Source organism: Bos mutus, chromosome 15, assembly GCF_027580195.1.
Source record: "Bos mutus isolate GX-2022 chromosome 15, NWIPB_WYAK_1.1, whole genome shotgun sequence".
NCBI classification, from domain to species: domain Eukaryota; kingdom Metazoa; phylum Chordata; class Mammalia; order Artiodactyla; family Bovidae; genus Bos; species Bos mutus.
The window spans coordinates 46,292,748-46,316,836 of NC_091631.1; the positions used below are offsets into that span (position 1 = coordinate 46,292,748).

The following is a 24,089-nucleotide window of genomic DNA, read 5'->3' on the forward strand; positions in this document are numbered from 1 at the left end:
ACTTTACAATATTGTGATGGCTTTTGCCATTAATTTCCAGAGCTTGTGTTATTATTCTTGCCTGTTTCTTATGTGAACTTAATAATTAACCTTTTCAACTTTTTTTTTTTAATGGGTTGACATTTTTACTGGGATGTTGTGTTGTGAACTTCTTAGACTTAATTTCAAATCTTCCCAAATAACAATACACTGCTTAAGACCCTGTCTGATTCACTGGGCATAGAGACTTGCAACAAAATGATGAGTTTTTTTGGCTGTGTAGTGGTAATTGACATTTATTCATTCACTAAACAACAGAGATCATTTATCCTTTCAATATTTCTAGTTGTAAGACGTTTATTATCTCTTTCAAAGAAATGAGTAGGGAAAAACAGATTTCCAAATATGAAAACCTTCGAAACAGATGCTGCTTGATCTAAAACAGCCTCCAAACCTGCCACCCCAACTTCTTACCGCACATCCTCAGCCGTTGCAAACATCAAGGGCCAGTGAGCAAGGACTCACACAGTCATGACTGTAGGTTTCTGGAAAGCCCTTTATGTTCTTTCTGGGTCATCCAGGGGCCAGCACCCTTGGCATCACCTGGGAGTCTGATAGGAATGCAGACTCTTGAGTCTTACTCTAGACCTACTGGATCAAAATCTATATTTAAACACGCCCTAAGGGGGTTCATAAATACCTTGAAGTTTGCAGGAAAGAAGATCAGTGGTTCTTAAAGTGTGGGCCTGATAGCAGAAATGGTGGACTCTGCAACTATGTAGAAAAATTCAAACCTTGGGCCCCACCCTACCTCTAATGGATCAGGAATCCCTGGGTTAGTCCCGCAAGCTGCTTGAACAAGCTCTCTAGATGATTCTAGAGGAGGCAAGGAAGGACAAGAAGAGGACAAGGGGAAACAGAGGACGAGATGTTTGGGTGGCAACACAACTCAGTGGACGTGAGTTTGAGCAAACTCTGGGAAATAGTGAAGGATGGGGAAGCCTGGTGTGCTGCAGTCCACGGGGTCACAAAGAGCTGGACACAACTGAGCAACTCAACAACAACTGGATGACTGTGATACACCTGATATTTGTGAATCACTGCTCTAGGTCATCGACTCTCAGTCTTGCTGAGATACTAGGGTCACTTGGCAAGCTTTGGAAGCTCCACAATGCTTCCAAAGTGAAGCATTAGAATTTAGAACTAGAATTGTGAAATTAGAAAAGCGAAATTAGAATTTCAGTTGCTGCAGGCTCAGGAACCAAGATGCTTGTCCTTTTCCAGGTGATTGCAATGTGGAGCCAAGGTTGAGAACCACTGCTCTAGTGTGGAACAATGCTTCTCAAGCCTGGCTTCATGTTAGAACTACTGCTGCTGCTGCTGCTGCTAAGTCGCTTCAGTCGTGTCCGACTCTGTGCGACCCCATGGACGGCAGCCTATCAGGCTCCACCGTCCCTGAGATTCTCCAGGCAAGAACACTGGAGTGGGACCACTGAGGGTCTTTTTAAAAAATACTGATGCTCAGGATCTCATTCAGATATGTAAACTGGTCTGGGTAGTGAGGATCACATTCTCTCCACCACCCCCCACAACTGAATCCAGCCAGGATTTCAAACCACTGTCCTAGAAATACCATTTCTCCCACATAAACTTCAAATCACAGTAAAGAGAATAAAGTTTGGAGGTGACAGAAGATGGACATTTTTTATTTCCCATATATGTACTGAGCCATGATAGTATGTTAGGCTAGAAGATTTAAAGATAAGTACAGGGACTTCCCTGCTGGTCCAGTGGTTAAGACTTTACCTTCCAATGCTGCGGGTGCAGGTTTGATCCCTGCTTGGTGAGCTAAGAACCACATGCCTTGTGGCCAAAAAACCAAATCATAAAACAAAAACAGTACTGTAACAAATTCAGTGAAGACTTTAAAAATTATCTACATCCAAAAAAAGAAAATAAAGGTCTTAAAAAAAAAAAGTACAAAGCATAGTTCCTGCCCATCAGGGAATATATAATCTGTACTGGCAGAAAGACCTGCACATACTTCATACATAAATAATGACTTGAACACATCATTCTATGCTACTGACTATAATTCAAAAAACAAGTTACACCTATTATTGTATATCATTATTAGGTCAAACTAGTTTGCATCTTTTTTTTTTAACGAATTGGAGTAAAATGAAGGAAATGTATGTTGGAAAACGGTGCAGAAACAGTTTTGAATACAATTAACAATCAGCCTTTAGACATTTGAATCTGGAGAAAGTGGAGGAAAAGATCCATGGCCATTTCACAGAATAATTCGAGAGTTTAAAGACTGGGCAAAGCTGAACTGCTTTAAAGTTTCCTCCTGGGCATAATGGAAGAAAATTATGCTATTGACTCAGTGACAATCAACACACCCTGATATTGTTTGTAAATTAAGGTATAACTATTAAGAAAAATTAGCAATTAAGAAATCAGTTAAGGAGCTTATAATAAACCTTTTCTCAGTTTTATTATTGGAGATATAACTAATTCTTTTTTGCCTCACTATTTGCCTTTTCTCTTTTGAGAATGCATTTAAAAATAAAGGAAAAATATTGCCTTAGTCTAGGAGAAACTATTGACCATAAACAGCTTTCACAGAATTTATTTGTATTTTAAAATGAGTGACCAAGCAAAATTTAAAATGTCACATAAGTTTCATGGAAAAGTACATTCACAACTAGAACTGAGTAAAAATGTTGAAAATTCTGTTTGAAGTCAGCTAAGTGTTTTGATAATCAACTAAAAATACATGTCCACTCCTTTGTTTTATTTTCAGTTACGAAGGCAAGGATATGACATAATCTTTTAAGACCATAGACAGAGTTTCCTCAGTTAAGAAAAAACCACAAATGTTCACTTTCCCTTGTTCCTTCAGAAAATACAGGTTAGAACAGGTCAGAGTACCCTAAATAATGCCAGTTTGAATTTGAATAGGTCGAAAAGCATCCCTGTATTTGTGCATATGTGTGTGTGCACACGCTTAGTGGCTGAGTCATGTCTGACTCCCCTTGGCCCCATGGACTATAACCCTCCAGGCTCCTCTGTCTATGGAATTTTCCAGGCAAGAACCCACTGGAGTGGGTTGCCATTTACTACTCCAGGGGATTTTCCTCACCCAGGGATCAAACTGGCGTCTCCTGCATTGGCAGGCAGATTCTTTACCACTAGCACCACCTAGAAAGCCCCAAGGGCATCCCTATTTAATATAACAACCTCTCCTTCATGTTTGAAAATGATCCCACATTGTTGGGTGATGAATTTCAAGCTGTTTCCCCAGTAAGGGTGGTGGATGCACTGATCCAGCCATTCTATTCTCCATGTCCACAAACATGTCCCCTAGGAGGTGGGCTGATGTGAGCTTTATGTGCATCCATGAAATAGAGCTAAGTTTACTGGCTCCAATATGTCTTGAATTCATCATCTGGGGTAGAATAAACCCTCAAAATGATCAGATGAGAAAGGGAGGGGACGTAATATTATTCCAGTTTTATAGACAGAGAGACTAAAGTTTATAATCAGATCACATCATTTGCACAGGTTGAAAGACAGTAACAGTGATTATCAATGGGAGTTGGAAAGATAATAGAATCACCTGGATAATAATAATAAAAAAAATACCCATGTTGTACCCTGCCATCCTTGCACTACCACCCTATATATATACACACACACACACACACACACACACACACATATATATATATATGCTGCCAAGTCGCTTCAGTCCTGGGTGCTCATTGGAAGGACTGATGCTAAAGCTGAAACTCCAGTACTTTGGCCACCTCATGCGAAGAGCTGACTCATTTGAAAAGACCCTGATGCTGGGAAAGATTGAGGGCAGGAGGAGAAGGGGACGACAGAGGATGAGATGGCTAGATGGCATCACCGACTTGATGGACACGGGTTTGGGGAAACTCTGGGACTTGGTGATGGACAGGGAGGCCTGGCGTGCAGCGATTCATGGGGTCGCACAGAATCGGACACGACTGAGCAACTGAACTGAACTGAAGTCGCTTCAGTTGTGGCGGACTCTGTGAGACCCCATAGATGGCAGACCACCAGGCTCCTCCATCCCTGGGATTCTCCAGGCAAGAATACTGGAGTGGGATGCCATTTTCTTCTCCCATGCATGCATGCGAAGTCGCTTCAGTTGTGTCCGACTCTATGCGACCCTATGGACAGCAGCCCACCAGGCTCCTCTGTCCACAGGATTCTCTAGGCAAGAATACTGGAGTGGATTGCCATTTCCTTCTCCACACACACATATATATATATACATACACACACACATACATATATGTATACACACACATACACACAGAATCTGAGCTAAGAATCACTTCTGTCAGTGGCTGTTACTGATAATGAGTATGTCATGTCACCGCCAATGTACTAGAGGGATTTAATAGGATTGAAGACCAGTGCTTTTGTGGGAACAAAGGCAGCCAACACAGAGAATCAAACCCTCAGCTCTGTATTTTATCTAATGGAGTTTATAGTTAAAAAAAAAAAAAACCTATGGTTCCTTGGATGGAAACATTTTGGGTCTAATAATTGAATTACAGCACTGTAAGCCATTAATGACTTCTATTTTGCTTTTAAGAATTTGTGGAATAATCCCCCCAATTCTTCAAAGAGGGGCAAGGTACAGGGTGTTTGTTTTGCTCAGCCGGGTGCTTACAATGACATCGCCACCCCAAAGGAAGTGATACCCAGCTGTTTCAAACAGAGGCAAATGCCAGTCGAGTGCCCGGAAGAGATTTTTAAGAAGTCGCTACGTACCTGTTCTAGGTGACCTTTCCCCCCTTTTTTTATTGTGAAGTTGAAGATAAGAGTCCATTCTTGGAGTGGGTAATCCCAAAGTCAGCTTGTTCTTTTCCACAAAATATTGTTTGGACTTCCTTCGCCGAGGGCCGCGTGATCCTGGCAGGAATGCCTCGCTGCGTGAACTTGAACTCTTCAAGTACCGAGAGAGGTTGCTGGACTTTTCCTCAGGGTCGCTGTCACTCAGCACGGAAAATGGCTCAGTGCGGTGGGTGCTGAGCTCGTAGTTCGGGCTTACGAATTCACTCCCAAGTAAGGAGGCTGTGCTCCGTGGGCTCTTCTGTTCACCTTTCCCCCCTGAGAGGTCCATTGAAGGCTCCTTGGAAGGGTAGAGTGGGTTCAGAGTCAGATTTTCTGTAGAGCTGTCCACAGACTCCGGCAACGCTTCTACAGGCAACAACTTTCCCTCCTCTTTCTTACTCTTCCAGTTTGGATCGTATCGGAGGTGTGAGTATTTGTCTTCTGTGGGTTGTCGGCTGCCCAGAGCAGAAAAGAAATGTCAAGTCCTTCATCCAAACAGATTAGTCATTCTCTTCAGCTGACCATCTTACTCGACATCAATCTCCATCTTTCTCTTACAATTTTCCTTTTTACTATGTAACATGTGAAAGACACATCTCAGGCTCAGACCAGGCCTACACACTACACATAAGGGCAAAAAGTCATCATTATCTAAGTTCATTGAAATATGGAATAAAAAAGGGGGATGGTTCATTTCTAAATGCTGGAAAACCAATGTCTGTAACATTAAGCCAGCGAAATCATCTTGGTGCGAGGAATGCTATTACTTAGACACACCATAAGTTGCATAAGTAATAAGCTGCTGCAGATAAAATGGATTTCACACTTAGCTGGTGATATACACATTTAGCTGTTTATCAAGGAAGGAAAATTCGACCGTTGCCTGGACAACGACTCAGTCTGCATCTTTGTGGGAGAAAAGCAGGATTTATGCCAACTGAACACCTACAGAGGTTCATCCTCCTGAATCAGTGATTTTTATTCATCACTTCATTTTGTCTTTTTTTTCAAATATGCTACGGGAAGATCCTTCACATTTGGGATCAGACAATGCCTCTGAAAGCTCTCAGCTCATATTCTCTGGGTCAGGTCTGTGTACACAAAACTCAGTAGACAGGTCAGCATGTGTTTTAAGGTGTAGAAAAGCCCTATATGAATAAAAGGTTAAGCATAGGGTCCTGCCTGGTCCATATGAATGGGTCCATAATCAGTACATATGACCCCAAATCAAGTCCTCCCTTTTTCCCTATGACGATCTCAATTTGTAAAGCACCTCCTAGTCTTAATCAAAAAGGAAAAAAAATGCTGGTAATATGGGCATATTTAATGGCCTCTTTGATCTTCAAAAGCTAAATGGGAGAGATTTTCCTTGAGTACAGTAGATGCAATCCTCTAATCAAAAAGAAAATGTAAATCATCTGGGCTTTTTATGCTATTTGATATTCCCGTTTACAGAGGACATAATTTTATGCTGGGTAAACAAACTAATGGGGCCCCTAATGCTAATTTAGTCTTCTTAATGTGAACCTAGATTTCTTTGATTTGATGTAAAGCAGAAACTAGAGCAGAAAGCCCCAACTTCCATATCTTGCTAAATTGTCACTTTGAATTTTTAGTGTTTTTTTTTTTTTTTTAAACCATGATACAAGGCTTGCTGGACGGGATGTCAGTTCCCCGATTCAGGACTGAGTGTGGGCCACACTGGTGTAAGACCCAGTCCTAACCCACTGGACTGCGGGGAGTTCCCCTCATCACTCTGAATCTGTACTTCACATGTTAAGATGGAAAACTTATTGGGACGGACTGCTCTGCCTTTTCCACTGAGGGAAGAAAAATGATATTCTCCTCCAGCAAAGGGCCTGGATGGATGGTCCATGATAGTCAGGAAACTGACATCAAACCGTGTGACTCGTCACTCCTGAACCTCCACAGGGCTACCTGCCTCTGGGGCTTTGAGGAGGTCTCTCTGTGCGATGTCCCCTACTGTCCCAGGGGCAGGGGTTGGTCCAGCAGGGCATAATCTGGACTTGGGACTAGACAGACCTGGGCTCAAGTCCTGGGTCCGTCACTACCTGTCTGTGCCTCAGCTGGTAGACCATGTCATCTCTGAGCCGGTTTCTCTCATCCCTAAGTTAGGGATCAGTTATATTTGTTCTGTTTATTTCTCAAGATTGCATACAATCCAGATGAGACAATGTAGCTAAATTCATGTGCTGTATTTGTGCTTAGTTCACTGTTCACCATGGCAACTGTATCTCCTCACCTAGGTCAGGTCCTGGGCAGCAGGGCTGGCCTTCCTTTCCCTAACCTCTGCCCTGTGCTATGGACAGAAGAGGTAAAAAGTGATGCCTGAATCAATAACTGAGCATTAGATATTTATATTTTTTAAAAAAGCCCAACAGTAGTAAATTAGTATTTAAACATGCAGAAAAGCTGTTTTCTTTGGACCAAACAAGTGAATGACTTTAGGGCTTATTTTGTGCTGCATCAAGTATAAGGTTCAGCAATGGTTGTTTAGATGGGGAAGAAAAGATGAAAGTACATCTTCAAGTAAATAAAGATAGAAAGTATTTTTTTAAATGAAGAAATGTGCCATTTTCCCCATATCTATGATATATTCAAAGGAAAATGTGAGTTTAACTCTCCTCATTCATTCATTCACTTGATTCAACAGAATTTAACCTTCCTCATGCATTTGCTTGTTCAGTGATTCTATAGATGTTTACTGAGCATGTACTGAGTTAGGGGGAGGTGGTGCTAGTGGTCAAGAACACGCCTGTCAATGCAGGAGATGTTCGATCCCTGGGTCGGTAAGATCCTCTGGAATAGGAAATGACAAGTCACTTTAGTATTCTTGCCTGGAAAATTCCATGGACAGAGGAGCCTGGTGGTCTATAGTCCATGGGTTTACAAAGAGTCGGACACGACTGCACATCCCCACACAAGTTAGGGGGAGATGATGGTGAGCTCAGTTGGGGATACAGACCAGGAGATGAGCGATTTACAACTGGAGTCATGAGTGCACCGAGCAGGAGAACAGGGCCAATCAGGACTCAGGAGGGACATCCAGTCCCATCTTGGGAGAAAGGGGAGCTTTCTGAAGGCATTGATGGCTTAGCTGATACCGAAGGCTAAGAAGGGCAGAGAGTCTAAGCCAGGCTGAGGAAACAACTTGTAAAAAGGAACAGAGGGGTGAGAGAACATGGGGCTTTCAAAGGACAAATTTTGCATGGATAAAGTGGAGGGTAGGAGTGGGGATGGTTGAGGAGTGAAGGTCAGGGTTAAGCCGAGGTGAGATTTTGCAGGGCTTTGTAAATTCCATGAAGGGTATGGCTTAACTCCATTAACTTGAAAGTTTGGATTTAATTTAGCAAAATCACTCAATTAGAGAACAAGGTAAGACAGATATATTTGGATAGGCACAGTGATGTGGTGTTCAAAGGGCTTATCTACGGTTATCTACGGCTTATGTATGGTTTTGGGGGGAAAGTTTTAGAACAGGTAGCCTTCTTCTTTGCGCTGTTTAAAGCAGGGCTTGGCAACCTTAAAAGTGATACATCTGGGCCTCTCTGGTGGCTCAGTGGTAATCAGCCTGCCAATGCAGGAGATATGGGTTCAGTCTCTAGTCCAGGAAGATCCCACATGCTGTGGAGCAACTCAGCCCATGACCACAACTGCTGAGCCTGTGCTCTAGAGCCTGGACGCAGCAACTCCTGAGCCCATGGGCTGCAACCACTGAGGCACGTGAGCCTAGAGCGTGTGCTACACAACCAGAGGAGCCACTGCAAATAGACGCATAAGCACCGCAACTAGAGCATGTCCCTGCTATCCACAACTAGAGAAAAGCCCGAGCAGCAATGACGACACAAAAATAAATTAAAAGACAAATTCTTTTAAAGTGACACATCTTATTGGGGCCCACCGCCCCACTGCTTTCCTAGGGTGGGTTGTAGAGTGCTGGCTTTGGGAAGATAGAACATATTATGGTGTGCTGATCTAATGCTAAGTCGCTTCAGTCGTGTCCGACTCTGTGTGACCCCATAGACGGCAGCCTACCAGGCTCCCCCGTCCCTGGGATTCTCAGGCAAGAACACTGGAGTGGGTTGCCATTTCCTTCTCCAATGCATGAAAGTGAAAAGTGAAAGTGAAGTCGCTCAGTCATGTCCGAATCTGAGCGACCCCATGGACTGCAGCCTACCAGGTCGCTCCGTCCATGGGATTTGCCAGGCAAGAGTACTGGAGTGGGGTGCCATTGCCTTCTCCAGGTGTGCTGATCTAGGGAATGCTTATAATGAATCTCCATTTTTAACCTCAGAGCAACCCTATGGGGAGGTGTCACCATTATGCCCGTTTAATAGATGAAGAAACTGAGGTTTGGAGAGTGAGGATCAGATTGCTAAGTCACTTCAGTCATGTCCGACTCTGTGCGACCCCATAGACGGCAGCCCACCAGACTCCCCCGTCCCTGGGATTCTCCAGGCAAGAACACTGGAGTGCGTTGCCATTTCCTTCTCCAATGCATGAAAGTGAAAAGTGAAAGTGAAGTCGCTCAGTCGTGTCCGACTCCCAGCGACTCCATAGACAGCAGCCCACCAGGCTCCTCCGTCCATGGGATTTTCCAGGCAAGAGTACTGGAGTGGGGTGCCATTGCCTTCTGCGATCAGATTGCCTGCACTGAATTCCTCGTACTGCCAGTTACCGTGGGAGTGTGGGCAAGTTATTGTACTTCTCTGTGCTTCAGTTTCCTCATCAATAAAATGAGGATGCGAATAGTACCTACCTAAAAAAAGATAATGGTACCTACTTCATAGTCATTGAGAGTATTAAGCACATTTGTATACATATATATGCTGAGAACTATGTTCTTTTTTAAAATATAATTTTCTTATTTTCTGTGTTTGCTTTCTAAAAAATATTTATTTGGTTGTGTTGGGTCATAGTTGTGGCACACGGGATCTTCGCTGTGGCACGCGGGCTTTTCTCTAGTTGTGGCCTGAGGGCTTAGTTGCCCTGCAGCACGTGGGGTCTTAGTTCCTTGACTAGGGATCAAACCTGCATCCCTGCATTGCAAGGCCGATTCTAGTCACTGGACCACTGGGGCAGTCCCTGGAACTATGTTCTTGGCACAAAGTAAGGAGGGTCCCAGGAAGGGTCTGCTCTGAAAGCGCGTGCCGACAAGCTCCGTCACGGTGTCTGTGGCTGTGTGTTGTGTTCTGTCACATGACACGGCACTGGTGTGTCCTGTGCTTCCTGCTGATTGGATCTCAAGGGCTTCTTTTCTCCCTAAGGCCCAAGTTATTTCCAGGACACAGCATTGTCTCGTGATGCACTAAGTGGCACCTTAGTGGCCTGAAAGTGTGAATACACTATCTTAGAAAAAAAATATTTTCCCAAGAACTAGGCATCATGGAGACTCTGTTTCAACTGTGATTTAGGAAAATGGGATTAAGAAATGTCTGTGTTTCCACATGATGAGAAATTTTAGGCACTGCTGAGAGATGATGAGGAAGATAAAACCGGGAGATTTCAATTATTTTAGACTTTCAGAAGGAGATATAATTTCTAGCCTCAACAAATTGCCATCAGACACTGCCCACAGAAGTAGCATCACACACCCTGGAAAAGACAGGTGTTTTGAGTGAAACCTGGAAAATTCAGAAGGTTTTGAAACAAATCAGACACACTGAGTTGCTCTGGCTGTGAAAGATATTTTTGAACCAATCGTTTGAAGAGACACTCTAGTAAGGTGTATTTACAAGATTAGAATCAGAAAATGTGGCTCTTCTAAGAGCTTTAATTACACTGTACCGCGTACACCTACAATGACTATCTTAAAACACGCCCCTTTCTCTTCCTTTTGATGGAAACCATATGTAGGGACAAATGGGAGGTTATGTTTTGCAAACTCAGGAGCGTGAAAAGCTGTAATACTTCATGGAAACAAATCTAATGCTTGAAACAGAACATGATACTAAAGAACCCCATTGTTCTGAGCTTGTGTGCTGAGATGCTCCTTTGTATTGTGTGGTCTAGGTCAACACACTGGGAACACAATGAGTGTGAAGTGCTCCTTCATCGGTAATCATGTGCACACAAAACATACACCTTGTTTTCTCCCCAGCGGATAGGGAGGTTAGACAATGAGTACACAATGCCTTTGTTGCCATTCAGACAACAGATGCCAGGTCTGCCCTTCAGATGCCCAGGTTAGAGACGGATGCAGAGAGGAAGGGGAGGGTGGTCTCCTAGGCATATGCCATCCTATTTGCTGTCTCTAATGGACCACATTCGAGCACTGACTGTGACAACTTCAGTCCAAATAAAATCAAATCTCCATTTGACAAACAGCTTCGTGTTCAGATTAGTATTCAATCAAAAAATTACTAAAATTAGAGCATGTTTCTAGTACAATTAACATCCTTTGCACTCATAATAAAATATTCAATAACTGGCCATTTTGCCTGTCAAGGAGGTGAATAAAAGCATTGCTATTAATCATTTAGCAGTTATTTCTTTGCCACTTTATTTTAAGTAGGCAGTTAAATTGAAACTGCACATGTTATTATTGATTTAGGTTTAATTTAATCCTTTTAAACAGAACAATTATTCCCAATTTATATGCCATTAAATCTTTTATGGATATGAACAGCAAATTCAATTTCTGTTTAAGTGTACAGTTTTTAATGCTTCTTTAAGGAGCAATAAAACTGACAATTGCTTCCAAGGACTTCTGAATTCTGTGCTCATCTTAATCTTTTTATCAACAGCTTTTAAGTAAATAAAATGAAATAAATCCAAAGGATCAAAAAAATCACTTTTGTAAGTACAAAACAAAAAGGTTCCACAAGTATATTGAAATCCTTTGGGAAGGCTATTTACAACCCAGAAAATTTCATCTAATGCAGGAATTTATTCTGCTAAAAAAAATTAAACATTTTAATAGGAGAAAAGTAGTTTAATGAACCAAAGGCCAAAGACTATCCACAAATGAAGGGCTTGGATTGTTATGTTATCTGGTGAATTTTGTTGACTGCAGTCATACAGTTTGGATAATTCCAACCAAAATCTCCCTTTTTTGACAACAGCTTTTGGCTGCAAAATAACCAAGTATTTGCACCAGTTTCTTATTAGTACCAGTGTTGATTCATGGACAATCTCTGAGTTAAAATAAATTATCTTAAGAGGGCATGCTAGTAATTGCAACGTGAAATTCCAGTACCTCGTTTCCATTAAGATTATCTTATGTGAAACAAAGGCTGCATCCTCACAAGGGAAATGCTGATGACACAGAACATATTCAGAAACAGAATTCCTTCCCCTCCTTCAGTGAGAGTGTACAATGCTCCTGCCAGACATTTTCTGTGGAAAGCTCGGGAGTTCTTTTCATTCTCCAGAAACAGTGGCTAAAAGGCAGAGACCCAGACTGACAGCACTTCCAGGTGCTAGTTTCTTGGACTTTTTTCTTTTAATATATATATTTTTTGATGTGGACCATTTTTAAGAAAATCCACTCCAGTATTCTTGCCTGGAAAATTCCATGGACAGAGGAGCCTGGTGGGCTACAGTCCATGGGATTGCAGAGAGTCATACAATTGAGCACACACATACCATTTTAAAAGTCTAGATTGAATTTGTTACAATATTGTTTCTGTTTCATATATATATATATATATATATTTTTTTTTTTTTGCCAAGAGGCATGTAGGATCTTAGCTCCCTGACCAGAGATGGAACCCGCATCCCTTGCATTGGAAAGCAAGATATTAACCACTGGACCACCAGGGAGGTCCTCTCTTGTATTTTAACTGCCAGATACCAATGGCATTGGAATTGCAAGGTAGCTGTGATGTCATGGGAAGAGCACTGGAAAGGTCTTGACACCTGAGCCCTAATCCAGATTTTGCCACTGAGCAGTTATGTGAATTTGGGTAAGTTTCTTATCCACTCTAGGCCTCAGGTTCCACCTTTTATTAATACAGTAAGGGATAGGCTGATCTTTAAAAGACCAAACAGCTCTAAGAATCCACCATTTTAAAAACTGAATTGGGCCTATCATGGGAAATTCACCAATGTATATAGGGGTTGGGGAAAATTTTTAAATTCAATACATTAAAAAATTAGTAACCAAAGATTTCCACATTACCAAATTTGTCAGGGAGTAGAAACAGATGAATACAGTGAAGGTTGTCAATTAAACTTATCTGCTCAGTTACTTGGTTACAGTCTTCCTCTTGATAGACTGGCAGGACTGTAGGTGATATAAATTCAATAACACATTGTGAGGTTTCGAACTCACTGTTTATTTACTTATTTTAACACAGTAATGCATCCCCATTTGGAAATAAGCTGGAAAGGAACTCATGGTCCTCTCCGAGGGCAATAAAACCCCAGGAGTCACGGTAGCATTAGCATTTCTGGCGGGGACTGTGCCTCTAATAGACACAATTCATGCCCACACACACACTTCACTTCCTCCTCTGACTGCTCGTCTGTCATGATGGCACAATGCCTGCTCTGAGGAGTGCATCAGGGTTTGACAGCTGCATAGTTTGTGAGCAAGTGAACATAAGACAGCAGTGACCAATACCTGTGACACCAGGTCACTTCTTTGATATGATGATACCCATGTGATCAGAAATAAATAACCAACATGCTAGTAGCTATCGCCAAATACTGTGTGAACCCCATAGGATTGGGTATATGTGCATGCATGCTCAGTCATGTCTGACTCTTTGCAACACTATGGACTGTAGCCTGCCTGGCTCCTCTGTGGATGGGATTTCCCAGGCAAGAATACTGGAGTGGGAGTGGGTTGCCAATTCCTTCTCCAGGAGGATCTTCCCCACTCAGGGATCAAACCTGTGTCTCTTGCATCTCCTGCACTGGCAGGCAGATTCTTTACTACTGAGCCACCTGGGAAGCCCTTGGGTATAGAATAGAATGCATTTGAAGAGGCTGGCCAACCAATGACCTTAAATGGAAAATCTCATCAAGACAACATAAATTAACATGGAAGAATGTTGCTAGAAACCAACAGGAATGAAAGTTGATGCCTGGAAGCTCTCAGAATGTTCTTGATAAAACTAGAATATTACACCTAGCCTCAAGTTTCTTTATGCTCCCAGAGGGGGAAAAATAAATCTCTATGACACTTATGAGAGGAAGTAATCTCTCATCAGCTCAAATATATCTTATGTGTGAAATTGGAGGGGGAAGTTAAAATTCTGAGTTTGGGTTTTTACTAAGTCTCTCTATGTATTTTTGGTTTTGCTTATCCCATACTAATATTTAAGTCCTAAAAATCACCATTCAGTACTTCACTTGATTCTTGTATTGTTAATTGGAGACAACATACAGTCATCCCTGGTATATATGAGGACATGCTGAGAATACCAAATTCTGTGGATGCTCAAGTGGCAGGACCCACCCTCTGTATCCACAGTACCACATCCAGTAATTCAACCAGCTGTGGGCTTTGTACTACTGTAGTACTATTTATTAACAAAAAATCCTCATGCAAAGTGAACCCATTCAGTTCACATTCATTTTGTTCAAGGATCAACTGTATACACACACACACACTACATATTTATATATAAATACTACATATTTCATATATATATATATGTGAGAGCTTTTGAGAGGAAAAATTATATACTACCACAAAAATGCAGATGATTATTCCTGAGTCCTTTTCTTACTTTCAGTCAATTCTAAATATTCAAGTTAACTAAGAATACTTTCCCGCACCTGTCTTCCACCAAGTACTTTCTGGCACAAGGTGGTCTTTTAGACAGAATGGGGAATATTTGGTGAGGGCTCTGCTTCCCAGGTGATGAGAGAACCTTCACTGAAGGAAAACATTCTGTTTTCCAGGAGAGTTGCTGGGGAATATAGGCTACTGTGATTCTGTTCATATGGACCCTCAATGGATGTGAATCTGAGCAAGCTCTGGGAGGTGGTGAAGGACAGGGAAGCCTGGTGTGCTGCAGTCCATGGGGTCACAAACAGTTGGACATGACTGAGTGACTGAACAACAACAAATGATCCTCCTGCCCAAAAGTAAAATACCATTAATATTTATTGTGTTCTGAGGACACAGGATCCGTTATAGATTTGTATTGCTCAACTAAAATTTATCACTGTACATGCATATTTAATCTGGCCTCAGTTCGGTCCATATTGAAGCTGTTACAGCTTTAATTTCTGATAGAGAGCAAAACTGAGTTCTTGACTAGATCAGTCCTTGATCACCTATCCAGATACATACAAGTGGAGACACAGACTTTGGAGTTGGAAGACAGTTCATTTAGCTCAATTTCTGGCTCGGCCACTTAGTAGCTACATACACCTAACAAAACTTTCAGAGCCTTGGTTCCCCATTTGCAAAATTTGTCTAAGAGCCTCTTGTTGTGATAAATGAGATAGTATATATCAAGCAAATGGTCCTCCAAATAGTAGCTAATTATATTGAGGTATTTTTGTAAATAAAACCTTATCAAACACATATACCAGTTACTGTATTGCTGCTTTCTGATTTTTTTATTTTTATCATATGAGGTTTCAGAGGGCCACAGGGCTGAAGAGGTTATTTCTAATGCTCTAGGAATTACATTGATCTCCTTTTCCCTGAGTGCCGAGTGTCATAAGGCTAGTTCTGGAGTGGGGTTTAAGGATTATCACGTGAAGATCCTCTTTCTACTCTTGATTCATTCACTGCAGTCAATGCTGCTCCAATTTCTATTAAGTAAAAGGTTTTTCTAATCCATATACATTGAGCTGAGGCTTGGCTTTGCTGAGGTACAAGGGAGTAATTGCTTTGAGGAGGTTCTAGTAACATCAAAACACAAGAGTAGAGCTCAAGTGACTTGGCAGGCAGCTTTTAAAATGGTTGCCCATAAAAGCAAGAAGAAAGAGATTTTTCTTGGTTTTAAGGCAAGGCTTTGACTAATTATTTTGAACTACAGTTCCCAGAATGCCATCTACCTGCCAGAAATGAAAGCACTCTTGAATTTCATATTGAGAGCCTGTGATCAATTTGTCTGTTTCTCGACTCATAAACTACTCAGATACAAGCAACGATACACCTAGGAAAAGTTTCCAAGATGAACAGAGAAAGGGGCCAGTAAGGAAATGCTCAACTGGATGACATTTTTTTAAGGCTTTTAAAAACATTTTTGTTTGGCTATGCTGGGGCCTTAGTTGCAGGATCTCTCAGTTGCGGCATGTTGGCTCTAGTTCCCTGATCAGGGGTTGAACCTGGGCCCCCTGCATTGGAGTGCAAAATCTTAGCCACTGGACTATCAGGGAAGTCCCTGGATGATATTCTTGAGGCACTACTTGACTAAATGCTTTGGTTGTGTTTTCCTTTGTAGTGGAGAACTGGTTCTCCAGTCAATGTATGAAGCATTGCACAGCCAAACAACTACCAGGGCCATAACCCACTCTAATCCTGGGGATTATAGTCTTTCATTAATGTTTCCAAGACAAATCAGTCTAAGGAAAATACCACCATTTTAGGATCTGTGAATCAGAAGACCAAGGCCCTAACCATGCTTTTGACTTTATATTATTCTTTATTTAAAAATACATTGATGTTTTTGGGGCTCCCTTGGAGTATAAAAGTGTCACATTCTTCCGGCTACTATGGATTTGTGAAATTGTTACTTTTCTTCTTACTCTTTAGTGGTGACTGTCTCTTCCTCCAGTGCTCTGAAAAAAATAGAGAACCAATGGCTCTTCTAAGGGGATCCTGTGTAGTGAAATCGATCACTGGATTGAAAATTGAGAGCTGGGTGCCCATTTCATCTCTTCCACTAAATTACTTTGTGACACAGGAGATCAAGCTCTGAGCCTTTACAGTGGGAATACTGACTCCAAGACTCTAGACTACCAGAGAACTAACCCTCAGTCAGTTCAGTCACTCAGTTGTGTCCGACTTTTTGCGACCCCATGAATCGCAGCACACCAGGCCTCCCTGTCCATCACCAACTCCTGGAGTTCACCCAGACTCATGTCCATTGAGTCGGTGATGCCATCCAACCATTTCATCCTCTGACGTCCCCTTCTCCTCCTGCCCCCAGTCCCTCCCAGCATCAGAGTCTTTTCCAATGAGTCAACTCTTCGCATGAGGTGGCCAAAGTACTGGAGTTTCAGCTTCAGCATCATTCCCTCCAAAGAAATCCCAGGGCTGATCTCCTTCAGAATGGACTGGCTGGATCTCCTTGCAGTCCAAGGGACTCTCAAGAGTCTTCTCCAACACCACAGTTCAAAAGCATCAATTCTTTGGCGCTCAGCTTTCTTCACAGTCCGACTCTCACATCCAGACATGACCACTGGAAAAACCATAGCCTTGACTAGACGGACCTTTGCTGGCAAAGTAATCTCTCTCCTTTTCAATATGCTATCTAGGTTGGTCATAACTTTCCTTCCAAGGAGTAAGCGCCCTTTAATTTCAAGGCTGCAGTCACCATCTGCAGTGATTTTGGAGCCCAAAAAAATAAAGTCTGACACTGTTTCCACTGTTTCCCCATCTATTTCCCATGAAGTGATGGGACCAGATGCCATGATCTTCATTTTCTGAATGTTGAGCTTTAAGCCAACTTTTTCACTCTCCTCTTTCACTTTCATCAAGAGGCTTTTGAGTTCCTCTTCACTTTCTGCCATAAGGGTGGTGTCATCTGCATATCTGAGGTCATTGATATTTCTCTCGGCAATCTTGATTCCAGCTTCTGTTTCTTCCAGCCCAGCGTTTCTCATGATGTACTCTGCATAGAAGTTAAATAAGCAGTGTAACAATATACAGCCTTGACGTACTCCTTTTCCTATTTGGAACCAGTCTGTTGTTCCATGTCCAGTTCTAACTGTTGCTTCCTGACCTGCATATAGGTTTCTCAAGAGACAGGTCAGGTGGTCTGGTATTCCCATCTCTTTCAGAATTTTCCACAGTTTATTGTGATCCACACAGTCAAAGGCTTTGGCATAGACAATAAAGCAGAAATAGGTGTTTTTCTGGACTCTCTTGCTTTTTCCATGATTCAGCAGATGTTGGCAATTTGATCTCTGGTTCCTCTGCTTTTTCTAAAACCAGCTTGAACATCTGGAAGTTCACGGTTCATGTATTGCTGAACCTGGCTTGAAGAATTTTGAGCATTACTTTACTAGCGTGTGAGATGAGTGCAATTGTGCAGTAGTTTGAGCATTCTTTGGCATTGCCTTTCTTTGGGATTGGAATGAAAACTTACCTTTTCTAGTCCTGTGGCCAGTGCTGAGTTTTCCAAATTTGCTGGCATATTGAGTGCAGCACTTTCACAGCATCATCTTTCAGGATTTGAAATAGCTCACCTGGAATTCCATCACCTCCACTAGCTTTGTTCGTAGTGATGCTTTCTAAGGCCCACTTGACTTCACATTCCAGGATGTCTGGCTCTAGGTGAGTGATCACACCATCGTGATTATCTTGGTCATGAAGATCTTTTTGTACAGTTCTTCTGTGTATTCTTGCCACCTCTTCTTAATATCTTCTGCTTCTGTTAGGTCCATACCATTTCTGTCCTTTACAGAGCCCATCTTTGCATGAAGTGTTCCCTTGGTATCCCTAATTTTCTTGAAGAGGTCTCTAGTCTTTCCCATTCTATTGTTTTCCTCTGTTTATTTGCATTGATTGCTGAGGAAGGCTTTCTTATCTCTCCTTGCTATTCTTTGGAACCTTGCATTCAGATGCTTATATCTTTCCTTTTCTCCTTTGCTTTTTGCTTCTCTTCTTTTCACAGTTATTTGTAAGGCCTCCTCAGACAGCCATTTTGCTTTTTTGCATTTCTTTTCCATGGGGATGGTCTTGATCCCTGTCTCCTGTACAATGTACAAACCTCCGTCCATAGTTCATCAGGCAATCTATCTATCAGATCTAGTCCCTTAAATCTATTTCTCACTTCCACTGTATAATCATAAGGGATTTGATTTAGGTCATACCTGAATGGTCTAGTGGTTTTCCCTACTTTCTTCAATTTAAGTCTCAATTTGGCAATAAGGAGTTCATGATCTGAGCCACAGTCAGCACCCGGTCTTGTTTTTGTTGACTGTGTAGAGCTTCTCCATCTTTGGCTGCAAAGAATATAATCAATCTGATTTCAGTGTTGACCATCTGGTAATGTCCATGTGTAGAGTCTTCTCTTGTGTTGTTGGAAGAGGGTGTTTGTTATGACCAGTGCATTTTCTTGGCAAAACTCTATTAGTCTTTGCCCTGCTTCATTCCATATTCCAAGGCCAAATTTTCCTGTTACTCCAGGTATTTCTTGACTTCCTATTTTTGCATTCTAGTCCCCTATAATGAGAAGGACATCTTTTTTGGGTGTTAGTTCTAAAGGGTCTTGTAGGTCTTCATAGAACCGTTCAGCTTCTTCAGCCTTACTGGTTGGGGCATAGACTTGGATTACTGTGATATTGAATGGTTTGCCTTGGAAACAAACAGAGATCATTCTTTTGTTTTTGAGATTGCATCCAAGTACTTCATTTCGGACTCTTTTGTTGACCATGATGGCTGTTCCATTTCTCCTAAGGGATTCCTGCCCGCAGTAGTAGATATAATGGTCACCTGAGTTAAATTCACCCATTCCAGTCCATTTTAGGTTGCTTATTCCTAGAATGTCGATGTTCACTCTTGCCATCTCTTGTTTGACCACTTCCAATTTGCCTTGATTCATGGACCTGACATTCCAGGTTCCTATGCTATGAGAACTCACACAAAGGAAACCGCTTGAATACAAGACCTGGCATCACCCAACCACCAGTAGCACCCTGTGCAGGGCGCCTCATCTAAACAACAAACAAAACAAAAATACCTACTCAGTCAGCAGACAGGATTACCACCTCACTCAGCCTTGCCCATCAGAGGAAAAACAAACAAACAAACAAAAACAGCACAAATCTCACCCTATATGAAGCTTGCACAAACCACTGGAGCAACCTTAGGAGGGCAGAAATCAAAAGGAAGAAAGAATTCAACCTTGAACCCCGGGAAAAGGAGACCTCAAACACAATAAGTTTAAAAAAAAATAATGAAAAGGTAGAGAAATACTACACAAATGAAGAAACAAACTGGAAATACAGAAGTCCAAATAAATGAAGAGGGAATAGGCAAACTACCTGAAAAAGAATTCAGAATAATGATAGTAAAGATGGTCAAAAACCTTGAAAACAAAATGGAGAAAATGCAAGAATCAATTAACAAGGACCTAGAAGAATTAAAGAATAAACATACAGAGACAAACAACACAATTACTGAAATCAAAAATACTCTGGAAGGAATCACTAGCAGAATATCTGAAGCAGAAGAATGAATCAGTGAGCTGGAAGATAAAATGGTAGAAACAACTTCTGAAGAGCAGAATAAAGTAAAAAGAATGAAAAGAACTGAGGACAGTCTCAGAGACCTCTGGGACAATATCAAACGCACCAGCATTCAAATTATAGGGGTCCCAGGAAAAAAAGAGTATGAGAAAGTTTTTGAAGAGATTATAGTTGAAAATTTCCCCAATATGGAAAAGGAAATAGTCAATCAAGTCTAAGAGGCAAAAAGAGTCCCATACAGGATAAACCCAAGAAGAAACACCAAGACACATACTAATTAAACTAATAAAGACTAAACACAAAGAAAGAATATTAAAAGCAGCAAGGGAAAACCCCATACAAGGGAAACCCCATACGCTTAACAGCTGGTCTTTCAGCTCTTCAGGCCATAAGGGAATGGCAGGATATACTTAAAGTACTGAAAGGGAAAAATCTACAATCAAGATTACTGTACCCAGCAAGGATCTCATTCAAAATTGATGGAGAAATAAAAAGGTTTTCAGACAAGCAAAAGTTAAGAGAATTCAGTACCACCAAACCAGCTTTACAACAATGTTAAAAGGACTTGTATAGTTAAGAAATACAAGAGAAGAAAAAAGATCTACAAAATCAACCCCAAACAATTAAGAAAATGGCAATAGGAACATATATATCAATAATTACTTTAAATGTAAATGGATTAAATGCTCCAACCAAAAGACACATACTGGCTGAATGGATACAAAAATAAGACCCATATATATGCTGTCTACAAGAAACCCACTTCAGACCTCAAGACACATATAGGCTGAAAGTGAGAGGATGGAAAAATATATTCCATGAAAATGGTGAGGAAAAAAAAGCTGGAGTAGCAATTCTCATATCAGACAAAATAGACCTTAAAGAATATTACAAGAGATAAGGAAGGACACTACATAATGATCAAGGGATCAATCCAAGAGGAAGACATAACAATTGTAAATATCTGTGCACCCAACATAAGAGCACCTCAATACATAAGATAAACACTAACAGACATAAAAGGAGAAATTGACAGTAACACAATAATAGTAGGAGACTTTAACACCCCACTCACACCAATGGACAGATCATCAAACAGAAAATTAATAAGGAAACACAAGTCATAAATGATACATTAGATGAGAAGGATATCTTCCGGACATTCCATCTAAATGCAGAAGAATACATCTTCTCAAGTGTACATGGAACATTCTCCATGATAGACCACATCTTGGGTCACAAATCAGACCTCAGTAAATTTAAGAAAATTGAAATCATATCAAGGATCTTCTCCAACCACAATGGTATGAGACTATATATCAATTACAAGAAAAAAACTGTAAGAAACACAAAGACATGGAGATTAAACAACATGTTCCCAAATAACCAACAGGTTACTGAAGAAATCAAAAGGGAAATCAGAAAATTTCTAGAAACAAATGACAATGAAAACATGACAACTCAAAACCAACGGGATGCAGCAAAAGCAGTTCTAAGAGGGAAGTTTATAGCAATACAATCCTACCTTAAGAAACAAGAAAAACATTGAATAGACAACCTAACTTTACACTCAAAACAACTGAAAAAAGAAGGACAGAAAAACCCCAAAATTAGTAGAAGGAAAGAAATCATAAAGATCTGAGCAGAAATAGATGAAAAAGAAATGAAAGAAACAATAGTAAAGATTGATAAAACTAAAAGCTGGTTCTTTGAGAAGATAAACAAAATTGACAAGCCTTTATTTAGCCAGAGTCATCAAGAAAAAAACAGAAAAGAATCAAATCAACAAGATTAGAAATGAAGAAGGAGAGGTTACAATAGACAATGAAGAAATACAAAGGATTATAAGAGACTATTATGAACAACTCTATGGCAATAAAATGGATAACCTGAAAGAAATGAACGGATTCTTAGAAAAGTTCAATCTTCCAAGACTGAACCAGGAAGAAATAGAAATTATAAACAACCCAGTTATAAGGGCTGAAATTGAAGCTGTGATCAAAAATCTCCCCCAAAACAAAAGCCCAGGACCAGATGGCTTCACAGGAGAATTCTATCAAACATTTAGAGAAGAGCTAATGCCTATCCTTCTAGAACTCTTTCAAAAAATTGCAGAGGAAGAAATACTTCCAAACTCATTCTACGAGGCCACCATCACCCTGATAACAAAAACAGACAAAGATAACATAAAAAAAGGAAAATCTGTGTGCAGGTCAGGAAGCAACAGTTAGAACTGGACATGGAACAACAGACTGGTTCCAAATAGGAAAAGGAGTACGTCAAGGCTGTATATTGTCACAATGCTTATTTAACTTCTATGCAGAGTACATCATGAGAAACGCTGGGCTGGAAGAAGCACAAGCTGGAATCAAGATTGCCGGGAGAAATATCAATAACCTCAGATATGCAGATGACACCACCCTTATGGCAGAAAGTGAAGAGGAACTCAAAAGCCTCTAGATGAAAGTGAAAGAGGAGAGTGAAAAAGTTGGCTTAAAGCTCAACATTCAGAAAATGAAGATCGTGGCATCTGGTCCTATCACTTCATGGGAAATAGATGGGGAAACAGTGGAAACAGTGTCAGACTTTATTTTTTTGGGCTCCAAAATCACTGCAGATGGTGACTGTAGCCATGAAATTAAAAGACACTTACTCCTTGGAAGGAAAGTTATGACCAACCTAGATAGCGTATTCAAAAGCAGAGAGATTACTTTGCCAGCAAAGGTCCGTCTAGTCAAGGCTATGGTTTTTCCTGTGGTCATGTCTGGATGTGAGAGTTGGACTGTGAAGAAGGCTGAGTGCCGAAGAATTGATGCTTTTGAACTGTGGTGTTGGGGAAGACTCTTGAGAGTCCCTTGGACTGCAAGGAGATCCAGCCAGTCCATTCTGAAGGAGATCAGCCCTGGGATTTCTTTGGAGGGAATGATGCTGAAGCTGAAACTCCAGTACTTTGGCCGCCTCATGCGAAGAGTTGACTCATTGGAAAAGACTCTGATGCTGGGAGGGACTGGGGGCAGGAGGAGAAGGGGACGTCAGAGGATGAGATGGCTGGATGGCATCACTGACTCGATGGACGTGAGTCTGTGTGAACTCCAGGAGTTGGTGATGGACAGGGAGGCCTGGCGTGCTGCGATTCACGGGGTCGCAAAGAGTCGGACACGACTGAGCAACTGAACTGAACAGGCCAATATCACTGATGAACATAGATGCAAAAATCCTCAACAAAAATTTTAGCAAACAGAATTCAGCAACACATCAAAAAGCTCATACACCATGAATAAGTTGGATTTATTCCAGGAATGTAAGGATTCTTCAATATATGCAAGTCAACCATATTAACAAATTGAAAGAAAAACCATATGATCATCTCAATAGATGCAGAAAAAGCCTTTGATAAAATTCAGCACCCATTATGATTAAAACTCTTCAAAAAATGGGCATAGAAGGAACCTACCTCAAAATAGTAAAGGCCATGTATGATAAACCTTCAGCAAACATTATTCTCAATGGTGTAAATTGAACGCATTCCCCCTAAGATCAGGAACAAGACAAGGGTATACACTTTCACTGCTATTTTTCAACATAGTTCTGGAAGTCCTAGCTACAGCAGTCAGAGAAGAAAAGTAAAAGGAATCCAGATCGGAAAAGAAGTAAAGCTCTCACTGTTTGCAGGTGACATGATACTGTACATAGAAAACCCTAAAGATAGTTATCAGAAAATTACTAGAGCTAATCAGTGAATTTAGCAAAGTTGCAGGATACAAAATCAATACACAGAAATCACTTGCATTTCTATTTACTAACAATGAAAAATCAGAGAAATTAAGGAATCAATCCTATTCACCATTGCAACAGAAAGAATTAAATATCTAGGAATAGACTTA

The 24,089-nt window shown here is 41.1% G+C and overlaps 1 protein-coding gene across 1 annotated transcript in view; it reads right to left on the reverse strand.

Annotated features, from left to right (window-relative positions):
• The window catches only part of JHY (junctional cadherin complex regulator), an 81,827-nt gene that overhangs the window by 48,732 nt on the left and 9,006 nt on the right, over nucleotides 1–24,089 (reverse strand). Inside the window, 2 exon segments of the mRNA XM_070383201.1 lie at nucleotides 4,795–4,812; nucleotides 4,814–5,312. Coding sequence (XP_070239302.1) covers nucleotides 4,795–4,812; nucleotides 4,814–5,312 — 517 coding nt within the window.